Below are 15,031 nucleotides of genomic sequence, written 5' to 3' on the forward strand. Positions count from 1 at the left end.
GTATAGTATTATGAAAATAATGAACAAAACTAAACCGCTTTTTAAGCGGTTGTAGTGCCTGAATAAAGCAGGTATAGATTTAGATGAACCGCTCTTCTAGCGGGTCTAGGGCCTAATATAGGAATTTCCACCTTTAGAGCAATAAAACCTTTCCACTCAGCTTTCGATAAGGGCCGAAATATGCAAACTAGCTAGGGATGCGTGTGAGCTAGGATCCCGCAATGGAATGGAAAGAGAAAACTACGAATACGCTACGAGTGCTGTCCAGCCGCGAGACAATTACACTAGGCTATTCCGAAAAATCCAGGTTGGTCCAAGGTAGGACCAACTATGAGAACCTGGAAAAGTTTTCTCCAACACCAATATTGGCGGTTCCAGTAAGGAACTGGTACAACAGTAAGGAACTCCAGAAAAGAGCCAAGAGGAGTCGGTCTCGTCAATAACACCCTGCCTTATTAATGTGTGTGTTACAAAAAGTGTGGCGTGAATTCGTCGTACTTCAGTATAAATGAACAATAACAATTATGAAAGTAAAGAAATGAAACATATATCAACTTCTGAGAACGATTTTAGATATACAGAAGTGTGAAGAAACGTGTATTACAAATTCACGTCATCCAGTTACGTTTCTGACATTACCCACCCATTTTTTCTTTGAAGAAAGAAGATTGAGAGCACAATAAATCCAACGAGTACTGTAAGTAGCACAACATTCTCTTAAGTATATAAAATTAATGTCCTTAAGTGATTTACTAAATATTACCAAATATTAATTTCTGTGTACGACTACTTTTTCGAACAAAATCGTATTTACTTCCTGTTGAAATTCTTCCGCACCCTTTACGAATGCCCTTGATACGACTTTTCTTTGTGATAACAGAAATTAACCATTTTAATGCAACAGACAACCAACCGAACACGCAGTAGGCCAAGCAAAAGAAAACATCAGTCTACTTCAATGTGCCCAATTGGTTTCACCGCTGCAGCGACGAGGAGTCGAAGAGGATAGCGACAATGATGATGATGATGGCATTCATTCAAACAACAGTAGGCTTGGACCGGTGCGGTGTGGTGTTTGGTATTCAAGCTGGCGCCATCCCGTCGGTGTCATAATAAAGCTGAGGCTATCCTCTGTTTACATTCATTTGTTGACAAACTGCTCTAACGAGGCAAGCAGCAGGGCGGGGGGGTGACTGATATCGGAGGCGCGTTGATAGGATGGTTATTTTTATTTTTTGTTTAGATTCGGGCCTTGCCTTAAGGTTCGGCGTTTGATAACCTATCGCCTTGTTGCGTAAACACAATTTTACAGAAGAACGTCTGTTTTTTCTCGGTCGCTTGAAATTGTGCGTCTTCGGGCGAGGATGAAAAGTTTAATACGGATTACCACCATTATTGTAGTTTCTTGTAAAGTGTACTGTTTTGGATTTGTTATTCTGACGAGCAGTTTGTCTGTTTTGATAGGAATTTAATGCACCGCAAAGATAGCAACATTTTTAATCGTTATCGGCACAACTGATAGCGTAAATATGGATTGCCTAAAAAATGAGTTGGTATCACGAATTTGCATTTAGATAGAACTTGAACTTGAAGGTGTCATGTATTGTGCAGTGGAACAAAATGCTGTTTAAATTTCACATTTTTCTGTATCTTTCATTGACCGTCAAATTGTCAAATACTGCCAACATCCTTTACATTGCAGCACTAACTTCTACAAGTCACACTATATGGTGAGTAATTGCATTAAAATTTAGCGAGTAGAATTAGAATTTACGTTACCTTCAGGCACCGTCCGTTGATCCATGCACTGGCCGCCAAAGGTCACAATTTGACGGTGCTCGCTGTTGACGTGGAGGACGACCCACCGCCGAACGTAGCCTACGTCAAAATCGAAGGAGCCTATGAAGCGTTCGCCGAAGAAGCCGACGAGTTTATGGCAATGGAAATGAGCAATCCGTTCAAAATAATTTCCGAAATGAAACAATTTACGATCGCATTTTGCAAGTATGTACTCGGTAGCCATGGTTTCGATCAGTTCAAAGCCTACCCGGATGATTTCAAAATCGATGTGATTCTGAATGATTATCTCTCCGGTTCGTGTCTGTCGGCCTACGCTCAGCACAAGTTCGGTCGTCCAGCTTACATTGGCTTGACGGCTTACCTGGCCCAAGTGACCACACTGACTATGACAGGAGCGTTCTCTTTTCCGTCGTTGATTCCGTATCACATGAGCGACGTCAGACAGCCGATGAGCTTCCCGCAACGATTCGTGAACTTTTTACTTTACATTTACGAAGAAATTTCAAAATACTCTCAGATTCTACCAGCTCAGAATCGAATACTGAAACAACTTCTACCAGATATTCCGAATGTTGGTGAGCTGGAACGCGATGCGCGGTTGGTTTTGTTGAACTCCAATCCCGTGATCCAGTTGTCAGAACCGATGATGCCAAACGTCATTCCCGTTGGAGGGATGCAAATTATTCCGCCGAAACCTCTTCCAGAGGATTTGGAACAATTACTCAATGGTACCGAGTATCCGGTAGTTTTGTTTTCATTAGGTTCTAATGTAAGAAGCGATAAGTTGGGAAGTAAAACGATCGGTGATATTTTGAGCGCCATGTCAGAGTTAAGTGAATATCAGTTTCTGTGGAAGTTTGAATCGGAATTGCGAGAGTTTGAGATACCGTCAAATGTTCACATGCGTCAGTGGATTCCACAAAATGATCTGTTGGCACATCCCAGAGTTCAACTGTTCATAACGCACAGTGGATTACTGAGCACACAGGAAGCGGTTTGGCATGGTGTTCCGATCATTGGGTTTCCGATGTTTGCAGACCAGTTTGCAAACATCGAATACTGCACCCAACAAGGCGTCGGAATTCGCTTATCGCTTCGCTCCTTCGAAGCTCAACATTTAGTGGATGCTGTCCGAGAGATAATGCACAATCAGAAGTATCGGGAGAATATGGCGAAACTGTCCAAAGTATTCCGAGATCAACCGGAGTCTCCACTGGACCGTGCCGTTTGGTGGGTCGAATGGGTCATTCGAAATCCGGACGCCCGAATGATGCAATCCAGTGCCGTCGATCTGCACTGGTTTGCCAAATACTCAATCGATGTGATAACCGTGATTGTGCTGGCCCTGGTGGGTTTGGTGTGTTTGGAGTGTTGGATCGTGCCGAAAGTGGCCAGGTGGCACAGGAACCGAACGGTCAATAGAAAGAAGAAACAACAATGATGAGGAATTTCGTATAGGTGATTTTTTGACAGTCTACAGTGTAAATGGAAGAAAATATTTCAGGGCTAGATTTGTGACAAAAGAATAAAACAAAACCAAAGTTCTACCGTTAAAATTTTTTATACATTATTATTACCGAATAAATTAAGATCTGGATCAGTTCTGGCTTCAAGCCAAACTTAAATTTTGGACATTCTAGATCATTAATTCCCGGAAAAATCAATTTGCAATTTCATTGGCAAAGATATGTGAACAAAACAAACCCCAAAAGTATAATTTAATCAAACATTTCCTGACCGAACACCCTCGACAAAAAGTAAGCACAATGTTGATGAACAGGATTTGGAATCCACTTTTCCCAATAGTACTCGAAATAACCAAAAATCAATGAAACTGTGCGCTGTTTGGAAGGAAAATATCCTGAACTCAACTTCTCAATTTTCCCCAGTACAGTACAGTCATTGGCCGGCGCAGTGCTTCCTGAATGAATGTCCTGACTGCCCGGACAAGAACAACAGGCAAAAGGACCTTCTCAAAAGGCAGTGGCAGTTACTGGCTGTGAATGTCATACCTTCTGGACCGTGGCAGATATGTGTCGGTTTGATTTGCTCTATTTTGAACACACAACTGAATTGGATGATGTTTCGAGGTTCGAGTCAATAATCCGATTACCGAACCCACCTGATTCTGGACAAAAAACCTGTGCGCTTCTTGCAGTTTAGCAGCTCTGAACGTTCTTTTCCAACTTCAGTATGGCGCACAGTGGTCCAATGCAATGTAATAAACGCGTTGCTGTTTTAATTTTAGTCCGAAAATGTGAAACTGAATTTAATTTTAAAGATGACATGGCAATAGCTTTCCAACGCATATTTGAAAAGGTAAATCACTAGAATAGAAATCAAATCACGTCAGCAGAAAAAGAAGGGTGGATAATGGCAGAGACATAACCGGATTGACGTGAATACAAATAAAAAGTGGCTCGTTGAAACTCAAACTGTGCCCTTATAAAGCATGATATCAACAGGTCAAAAGTGGGCTATAAAAATATGTCAAGAATAGGTTCAATATCAATAGGAAATATTAGAAACGCATGTGCTGTCCAGTTTATTAAAAAGTCAAACTAGTTGTTTTACAAAACAGTGGATAATAGCTTGGTGAATGTTAGCATCTATCAGCACATTAAAATTAAAAAAAAAACACACACGGGGTAATTTCCAACTTTCGTTTAGTACGTTAATGAAGATATTGCGTCAGGGTGCAATTGTACTGTTGCTTACGTGAAATTAAATTTTACCTCTTTATAGGGTATCAGATGTTTGTTAGTGCTAATTTTCTAAATTATCAGATTTTTGCCTTTCTCATACAGAAAGGCTATGCAATCACTGTGAAAATCGACTTTCGAACGGAGCCTCTGAGACCCATAGTGTTATATACCATTCGACTCAGCTCGACGAACTGAGCAAATATCTGTGTGTGTGTATGTAACAAAAATATGCACTCACTTTTTTCAGAGATGGCTGAACCGATTTTCACAAACTAAGATTCAAATAAAAGGTATTATGGTCCCATAGCTTGCTATTGAATTTCGTTTGAATGTGACTTCCGGTTCCGGAGTTATATGGTAATATGTGAAAATTTGAGAAAAAGTTTACACTCAATTATCTCTGGAACAACTCAACCGATCTTCGCAAACTTAGATGAAAGGTCTTATAATACCCTGAAAATTTGTGGAACATTTTATCAGGATCCGACTTCCGGTTTCGGAACTAAAGCGTGATAAGTGGAAAATTACCAATTTATTAGTATTTTTCCACGAACGATGATTAAAAACAGATACAAATCCCATAAATCTGTCTGATAAATTCTTCTAGTTTGCAGAGCTTGTTAGTTTGTGGGCATGAAAACTTGATTCAGCACTACTGCTCCCCTCTTTTCCTGTTCCGAGAGCACCGAAAGTGAAGAAGAAAAACTCCTAAAACTAAATTCACTTCGATTTCTCTGCGATGCTTGAATCGATTTTCACAAATCTTGATTTGAATTAAAGTTCATACTTTAATGTCATACTGTTCATTAAAGCTACTGTGAAACTTCATTCCGCAGTTACAGGGCGATGATTGTCAAAGTTTTCAAATCGCCATATAGAGTGACAATATGTACAACACCGAAAGAAGAAGAAAACACAAAACGAACAACGAGTGCTTTGTTCTATTTCGTACACGTTGTGTAGTGATCAATAATAATAATAATAAAAATAATAATAATAATAATAATAATAATAATAATAATAATAATAATAATAATAATAATAATAATAATATTAATAATAATAATAATAATTTCCATTACATGTTTTATGCTACTGATTCACGCTGTTTAGCTTGACTTACATATGCAGAAGTAACAGAAACGCAGGTTCGTTTCGTTTGTTAGATTTCGTTTAATTGGTTTAATCGGAAGAGAGCATGAGATAGTAAGTATAGGTTTAACCACGTTCAAAACTGTTCCAATTTGTAGGTCATATTTGTTGGTAGTAAACGAACCAACTTTGGCTATTCCGTTTATTTGAATTCGGACTCGGAAGAATTGAGAATAGTGATCAAAAACTGCAAAAAGGATCTCACTTACTTTTCTTGGAGATGACCAAATCGATTTTCACAAACTAATAGGTTCAAAAGAAAAGTCTTACAGTTTCATACAGAATTCGTTAATTTGTTGTGGATACTACTTTCGGTTCCGGAACTACAGTGTAAACAGATTTTATAGAGTTTGTTAGATTAGGTTCGAACAAAGTTTCCTATTTCTATTCAATAAACAGTTGTTTTTGCGAATTTCACGGTTATATTTATGATGTAATGAGTAATATGAGAAAGGCATCATTACACCACTAGGTGGATTAAAATAGGTTTTTTTAAACTTGCCATCTCTGCCTCGGCTTCAGGCGCGTACCCAGAAAAAATTTTCGGAGGGTGTTTCAGAACATGTTGATCAATTTCCATACGAATGGAAATATGTATATAATTACATGAAAAATGTTTTGTTTTAAAGTCGTTTATTGAAAAATCTTCATTTCAAAATTGACTTAAATATTTGAAAAGAAAAGTTTCCATAATATAATAGTTTTTTGGGTTTGGGAGGGGGTTTGCACTCCTAAAACACGTCCCTGTATACGCGCCTGTTCGGCTCCCTATAAAGACAGATTCAAAGATTTTTTCGTTGATTCGAAACAACACCCATACTAGTAAATTTTGAAAAGGCACCCCATAGTAAAGTAAGTCGTATTCACGTCAAAAAAACTGAAAAACACATACTCTGTGAGGTGGTAAGAAAATTGTATCACTGAACTTAGTCATTTCCGTCGTTCAATTGCAACTATTTTTCAGCACAAAAAACGTTACTCATAGTTCTAAAATAACCCCTTTGTTATTCATATTGTTACCCGATCAACAAGGGAGAACAAAATTGTATCTGGCGTTGTTTCGTTTTATCTATCTAAACTAGTCATAATCTTGGCCTCGTTAATAGTTAAAATAACAAAATTTATAACTCAATTTAACCTAGGTGATAACAAAATTGTTACAAACCTTGATATGTAAATATCAATATTATATCTTAATTTGTTACAAATTTAGTATGACTTTTCAGCTGTTATTACCCAGTTTTTGGGGGGAAAGGTTTTACCGTGCAAATCTAAAAATAGATTTCGCGAAGTGAAATGAAATTGCATACCTTTAGGCTATTTGATTTGCCATAAAAGAAGTCATCCACAGGTAAGCGACTGGTTCCGAACCGGGAAGTTTCGAGTTGCCAACATACGCTACGATTGCATCGGGGTATGAGAACCAACTGATGTTGGAACGATATATTGGCATCATATAATAACTAGTGTAAGGCCATATTACTACAAAAATAATCTATCGCTCTCCACCTCTTTCGTCGTTTCCTTCCAACCGGCATAGGAATGACAAAGGGGCTATTTTAGAACTATGAGCAAGCTTTTTTTGGTACTGAAGAATAGTTGTTAATGAACGGAAAAGACTAAATTCAGTGAAACAAAACTACCTTATAGAATCTGAGGAAATTAACTAATGAATGATAGTTTTTCAGTTTTTTCTTCTTTGTACCAAAAGGCCGACTTTCAATTCGAATCACTTCGCTCGTTCAATTGAAGTAGTGAATTGTCTGTACGTGTATGTATGTCGATTGGCGGGCATATATGATTAACAGTTCGGCTGAAAAGTTCGTATCGTTTAATAGAAACTCACATTTTTTTGCCAAAATTCGGTTTTATTATTCAACATAATTGCCATCAGTGGCGATACAGCGATTATAGCGATCTTCCAACTTTTCGATACCATTTTTGTAGTACGATTTGTCCTTTGCCTCAAAATAGGCCTCAGTTTCAGCGATTACCTCTTCATTGCTTCTAAATTTTTTACCAGCGAGCATTCTCTTGAGGTCTGAGAACAGGAAAAAGTCACTTGGGGCCAAATCTGGAGAATACGGTGGATGAGGGAGCAATTCGAAGCCCAATTCGTTCAATTTCAGCATGGTTTTCATCGACTTGTGACACGGTGTATTGACTTGATGAAACAAAACTTTTTTCTTCTTCAAATGAGGCCGTTTTTTTTAAATTTCGTCCTTCAAACGCTCTAATAACGCTATATAATAGTCACTGTTGATGGTTTTTCCTTTTCAAGGTAGTCGATGAAAATTATACCATGCGAATCCCAAATACAGACGCCATAACCTTACCGGCCGATTGTTGAGTCTTTCCACGCTTTGGGTTCGGTTCATCGCGTGCAGTCCACTCAGCTAACTGTCGATTGGACTCCGGAGTGAAGTGATGGAGCCATGTTTCGTCCATTGTTATATATCGACGAAAAAAATCGGTTTTATTTCGATATAACAGCTCCAAACACTGCTCAGAATCATCAATTCGTTGTTGTTTTTGATCGATTGTGAGCTCACGCGGCACCCATTTTGCACAAAGCTTTCTCATATCCAAATATTCGTGAATAATATGTCCAACACGTTCCTTTGATATCTATAGGGTGTCAGCTATCTCGATCAACTTCACTTCACGGTCATTGAAAATCATTTTGTGGATTTTTTTCACGTGTTCATCGGTAACAGCCTCTTTTGGACGTCCACTGCGTTCATCGTCTTCGGTGCTCATATGACCAGTACGAAATTTTGCAAACCACTTACGAATTGTTGCTTCGCCCGGTGCAGAGTCTGGAAAACACTCATCAAGCCATTTTTTGGTATCGGCGGCATTTTTTTCATCAAAAAGTAGTGTTTCATCAACACACGAAATTCCTTTTTTTCCATTTTTTTTCACAATAACAAACGTAGCTTCACTCAAAATGCAATATCTCACAAACTAATAATCAGACAGCTGTCAAATTTATACACGTATCTTCTGAAGGTTGGTACTAACTGAAAATGGTATGGATTTAATTCTAGTGGCGCCCTCTCATAGAACGAATAGACACGAACTTTTCAGCCGATCTGTTAAAATGTGCACTTAATATTCACGGAGATGGCTGAATCGATTTTCGTAGATTTAGATTAGAAAAAAAATTCGTTTGAAAGTCAGTGAAAAATCAGAAGTGTATATATGTTAACATCGATTCGAATAGCAAGTTTTTATGATTGATGATCAACCAATTGCCTATTATTCACATTAGTTTGCGATATCCGCAGCCAGAAGCCCAGCAAGTAATGTTCAAAAACCATCAAAATTGAACTTTAATTCCGGTTTGATTGTTAGATATCTACTTAGATTGACTCACAGAAAAATGATTCAAATGGAAAATCTCATCATGCGGGTCGGTTGCTTTAAACTCTACATTGCAAATTTCGAATCCCAGCTCGTGGTTCCAAAAATCCAAATAATCAAAGTACTAAGAAATGAGGCTATCATAAATTTATCAGATATGGATAGATTGAACTTTTCAAATCGAAGGTATTATGGTGCGATAAATCGTTTTTGTCTGATTCATGATTCAGGCCCGTACCCAGAATTTCTTTTCGGGAGGGCCCCAAAGATTAAAAATAATTTTACCGAAGATTGCTTATGTTCCTAATTCTCGGTGTGCCTTTTACGGGCGTTAAACTTTAAACTTTTCCATTTGAACTGATACTGCATTACATTTCATTACGTTTACTGTCTTGTAATTTGTGTAACACATGTCTGAGACCTTCTAAATAATTATATATCTGTTTTTGATTTAGGGAGGGGCCAGGGCCTGAGTTTAGATTTTGGTTTTCGTTTATTGCAGCGTCACTTTTGAAGACGTTTTGAAATTTTTGACACTAATCACTTTGTGTTTTCGGAAACAAAAATCGGACACCGATAATCTACTTTTTCCAATATTTTTTAGTCGAGTTTTAAAGCTTTTGCCTTACCTTTCTTTGTTCGTAAGAGAAAAAGCGAAAAATCATCGTGAAGAATATTTATTTTCAATTTAAAATTAATATTTGAATAAAAACTTTACACAATTTAAGTAGAAATTACTTAGGAACGTTCTCACATTTGAAATTCAGGCCGTCATTTTGAAATCAAATATCAAATTATTGCTTTCAAAAGCATTTTCAGGAATGTGAAATTGGAAAATATGTTTGTTACTGCTGTTTATTGAAGTATAGCATTTTTCGGGTTGAAAGTCAAAAACATGATCGACAAAAGTGTTTGAACTCTCTTTTTCTCAATTCTCTAGTGTAGTTTTATCTGAAATATAACGGCCCTTAATATAATATCTGGACTTGATATAATCCTAATAAAATCTGAATGTTTGCTTTTGATTTGGAATCGTATTTATAACATAATGAGATATAAATATCAGGATCATATATAATTTTGATAGAATCCTGTTATGCTCTGTTGATCGGACCGTTTCGCGTTGTACACCCTACCATGCCCCTATAGGAGCACTGCTGGAGAACTAGGGATACTAGAGTTCATCATGAATTTGTTTTGTATTCCTGTTAGGATGGGCATGCGTTGTTTTCTATAATTATAAAAGGTGATTTTTTGAGGTTATGATTTTCATGCATTATTATTTGCTCAGTATGCTCTGACATTTCATCATGAATAGACTTACTAACGAGCAACGCTTGCAAATCAGTGAATGGGCCCTAGAAAAGTTGGCAGAAAATCCGCTTTTTTATCGACAAATTTTGTTCAGCGATGAGGCTCATTTCTGGTTGAATGGCTACGTAAATAAGCAAAATTGCCGCATTTGGAGTGAAGAGCAACCAGAAGCCGTTCAAGAACTGCCCATGCATCCCGAAAAATGCACTGTTTGGTGTGGTTTGTACGCTGGTGGAATCATTGGACCGTATTTTTTCAAAGATGCTGTTGGACGCAACGTTACAGTGAATGGCGATCGCTATCGTTCGATGCTAACAAACTTTTTGTTGCCAAAAATGGAAGAACTGAACTTGGTTGACATGTGGTTTCAACAAGATGGCGCTACATGCCACACAGCTCGCGATTCTATGGCCATTTTGAGGGAAAACTTCGGAGAACAATTCATCTCAAGAAATGGACCGGTAAGTTGGCCACCAAGATCATGCGATTTGACGCCTTTAGACTATTTTTTGTGGGGCTACGTCAAGTCTAAAGTCTACAGAAATAAGCCAGTAACTATTCCAGCTTTGGAAGACAACATTTCCGAAGAAATTCGGGCTATTCCGGCCGAAATGCTCGAAAAAGTTGCCCAAAATTGGACTTTCCGAATGGACCACCTAAGACGCAGCCGCGGTCAACATTTAAATGAAATTATCTTCAAAAAGTAAATGTCATGTACCAATCTAACGTTTAAAATAAAGAACCGATGAGATTTTGCAAATTTTATGCGTTTTATTGTTTAAAAAAGTTCTCAAGCTCTTAAAAAATCACCCTGTAGTTATCAGAGATAGAATAACAAAACATAAAGTTTACATTGTCAAATATTCAAATATGTATAAATAAGCAATTGAAAATATTGTACTAAAATCTAGATCGAAAATTACTGCACTATGCACCTGAAAAAAAAACCAGTTCAGTGGAGATGATCCGGTAGAGAGTTTGATAGGCTAGAGTTGAAGGGTCAAGTCGGTCTTATTGAGCAGATAGCCAACGCGAATGGCCGTTAATCAACCGACCTGGTGTTAAAGTTTATATAAAATTTCAAATAAGTATAAAAAGCAAGACAGTTTGGAATCACCTGAAAGTGAAAACCTTAGTTCTAGTGAATTGAGAGATGAAAGTCAGGTAAATTAGTACGAGAAACTTGCTTTCTAGTCGAGTCCTAGCCTCAAGCTTCTCTACCACCACGCTAGGACCCATTATATACTATTAAATTATCGGCTTGGTACGCACTACCGCGGTCCATCTAAACCTTCGAGGTCGTATGCGTTCACTGGGGAAGCTACGACGGGTTACAGATTATTCCCAAAGCCCGATATCCCCAAATCTGAACATACTACTAAAGCGGTCCACTGAAGCTGTCCGTCTACCGTCTTTGAGGTCGTACGCGCTCGAGAGGGAGGCTAAGACAAACTGGACAATAACGTCACATCACATTGGAGACCCCAGAAAGCATAGCAGCAGAGCAGAAGGTCGGCCGACCACGTGCACAACCAGGATACATCATCACCCACCCACACACATTAGTGAGTAGAATAGAATAACAGAGGTATTTTGGCCCACTTTAGGATTGATTTTATTTTGGCTCACTTTGTACAAATATCCACCAAATGTTGTGATATCTTTGAAAAACCCTTCCGCAATAGGTAATTTAATATGATAGGCATCAAATTGATGCAATATGGGGTACTTAACATGGATGAAATCTGATAAAATCGATAAAGTTTGTTAGGTGGGCCAAGATATATGAAGTGGCCAAAATACCTCTGTTACCCTATATGCTTAAAAAAACAAGATTAGTAAGTGAATAAGCTAAAGTTATCCGAACTCTTGATTACTAAGTAGACTCGTTATTGTCTGATGTCAATATACATATACTAGTTAGCAACCTCAGATACAATTTTGTTCTTCTTTGTTGAGAAATTGAGAAAATTAAAATAGTTCTTTATGATAGTCTATGGATCTGAAAAGTGCCTTGCCATGACCTATGGGATCTGCATTTAGGCAGAACTGAGATGGCTCTCGGTAAACTCCGGTTCGAAATTTGATTTGGAATTCATTGTGATTTCCAATTAGATTCCAAATAAGATGAAACAAACAGTTCCAGGCGGAATCAGTAGGTGCATATGGTACTCACAATAAATTCCGCATCAAATGCCTAACAACTTAACTGAAAACAAACACTGCGCTTTCAAGAACTTCCAAAGATCCTTTGCATAATTTTGTTGCTCGCTTCATTCTAACAGGGTCAGCAGATCTTTGATGTGGTTTTACTGTGTGTCCTGCTGCAACAGGTGTTCGGCAAAACTCTGCTGCTCGCTTCATTTCAAAAGCGTAAGGTATTCAGTGTGTTGCTTTCCCGTATGTTTTTCTTCGACAACCGTTGCACAGAAAATAATGGGAAAAAATGAAATGTTCATCTTTTATACCGATACAGCTGCACAGCAGCAGATATTTGTTATCTTCCTCAGAACGCGTTCTGATTGGCTGGTATTAATGTGAGTCTAATAAGACAGACTATTGCAACACTTCAATGTTTTTGCAATACATGTTTAAGTTGAAAAATTTCTAATTTTTGGTAGTTAAATTAAATAAATCCTTTTACAGATTACTGTTACAGCATATGCGGCAATTTGATACTTTACCTTACTATAATTGCCTTTCGATCAAATCGGTCACTCTCTTTTGCCTACAACATTGAAGAGGAGATTTCTATTGTTTGTATCATACCCATCTCATATTGATAGGCAAGACAATCAGTTAAATAAAGTACTTTGAAGAGTTCACATCCCTTTTCTCTATCGTGAATAATAAAGAGTGGATTACGTTTAGGAAGCTAATTAACAGCCACGTGCTAGTAAAATTTATTATCTAAATATCACCGCCGGAGCGATTCTGCATGCTTGATTCCGTCACAGTCCGGAGAACCAGCAATTCTTGCAAACAGATCACTGTGCTAAAAGATTTCAAAATTATACCTGAAAATCTAACGCAGAAATCTGTCCGATCGGGTTCGAGGAAAGCAAACACGCGGTACGAGTTTTACTCTTCGATACTCGAACATTAAGGAAAAGTTCATGAAATTATGTCGTACAACTGGAAATTTTATCATAAATTGATGATCATATTTCCGATGGCATGTAGCAAAAATTATGTAAGTACGTTAGATACAACAAGAGATATTCTCGATCAAAAACTCATCACGCTCTCAGAGGGTAAATTTTGAAGAAGCCTCATAGATAAGTAAGTCGTATTCACGACAAAATCTACCAGCCTAAAATGATACAAAATTTGTCCACATTTATTCAACTGTGCGTTAGAGGCTTTATTGGAGCTTAAAACTGTCACTATCAGTTCGCTTCCGGAACTGCAGTAAAAGGGTAACGAACCTGGGCTTGATGCTGGGGACCCAAGGTGCGACAGTCATGCTTTTGCTGGTTCTCAGTCGGGAAATGATCTGATCGGTTTGCTACATTTCGGTTCATTGAGGTGTGATGAAAAGTTGGGTATTCAGCACTGGTATTGGTTTGACTATGAATGCCTCGAAAGCACAGTTCGATGATATTCCCGGTTGCTTTTGAAGCAACAGTAGTGAAATAAAAAAAAGTAACAAACAAATTATTTTAATCGACAACCGAATAGTAGAAGTCCTGCATTTGAAAGATAGCTTTTAATTAAAAACAACAGAAGAATCCTGATTAGTACTAAAAATTGCAAATTGGCCAATTTAAATTCTAAGTTGAAAAGCGCAAAAAAAGTTTCCTTCACTTTTGTTGAGCGGAAAAAGAAATATCAGTTGACTTAGTTCCTTTTTATAAACAAACATGTTTTTTTTTCTCGAAGATTTGATAAAATTTACAAACGATTTTAAAACAAGACAAACACAGGCTGTCATTAATGTTTCCATGGCAGACATGCAAAACGTGGAACCGTTTATTCCCATGCTCGTTAGGCACGTTAACGTGCCCGCATCGGAATATTTTAGCATATATGTTTCCATAGTGAGAACGCACCCGTTCAATGCACACTAGATTGCTAGGCGCGTCGGTAAACTCTCACTGGAAAAATTATGCCGATTCGCTGTTGATATTCATTGGATGTTTTAACATTTTCATTGGAGTCCAGTCTATAGATTTTTTATTTGCAAAACCTTCACTACCACAATTTTTACCGTTTTTATTGAGGGAAAATAGATAATCAATCATTGTTGAAAATACGTAGAGATAGTGTTTTTCGATACCGTTGAGTAGAAATTCACATTCCCTTGATCTAGTACATTGTTTTAAATAGAATGATGTTTTTTTTCGATCTCTATTTATTTAGCCGACATTTCCTTATCAATTTTCAACAGTGGCAGTTCTCTTAACAGAAAGGCAAAATTCCACAAAAGGAATGTAATGCCAGAACTTTTTTCAAAGTAACCTTTCTCTGTGTTCACTTTAATGCTGAACGGGTAACCAACGGAGGGATCTTTGGAGGGGAAAATCAAAACAGGATCTGAACCAGAGCAATAAATTGGAGCAAAAGTGAGGTGCTCGTCGGATTCCAGCAGTCCTGGCAAGGACATACATAAGGACTAAACCCAAAAAACTCGGCAATGAAAAATAAAATTAAACAACTAGAAGGATCAGCTCGAGCTGTTGATGTGGAACAAG

At 37.7% G+C, this 15,031-nt stretch overlaps 1 protein-coding gene across 1 annotated transcript; it reads left to right on the forward strand.

Annotated features, from left to right (window-relative positions):
- Nucleotides 1-1,586: 1,586 nt before the first annotated feature.
- LOC131428069 (UDP-glucosyltransferase 2-like) lies at nt 1,587-3,928 on the forward strand. The gene is made up of 2 exons (XM_058591719.1): nt 1,587-1,730; nt 1,786-3,928. The coding sequence occupies exons 1-2, from the start codon at nt 1,621-1,623 to the stop codon at nt 3,239-3,241; spliced, it is 1,566 nt and encodes a 521-aa protein (XP_058447702.1). The 5' UTR covers nt 1,587-1,620; the 3' UTR covers nt 3,242-3,928.
- The last annotated feature ends 11,103 nt before the right edge of the window (nt 3,929-15,031 follow it).

Source organism: Malaya genurostris, chromosome 2 (assembly GCF_030247185.1).
Source record: "Malaya genurostris strain Urasoe2022 chromosome 2, Malgen_1.1, whole genome shotgun sequence".
NCBI lineage: Eukaryota > Metazoa > Arthropoda > Insecta > Diptera > Culicidae > Malaya > Malaya genurostris.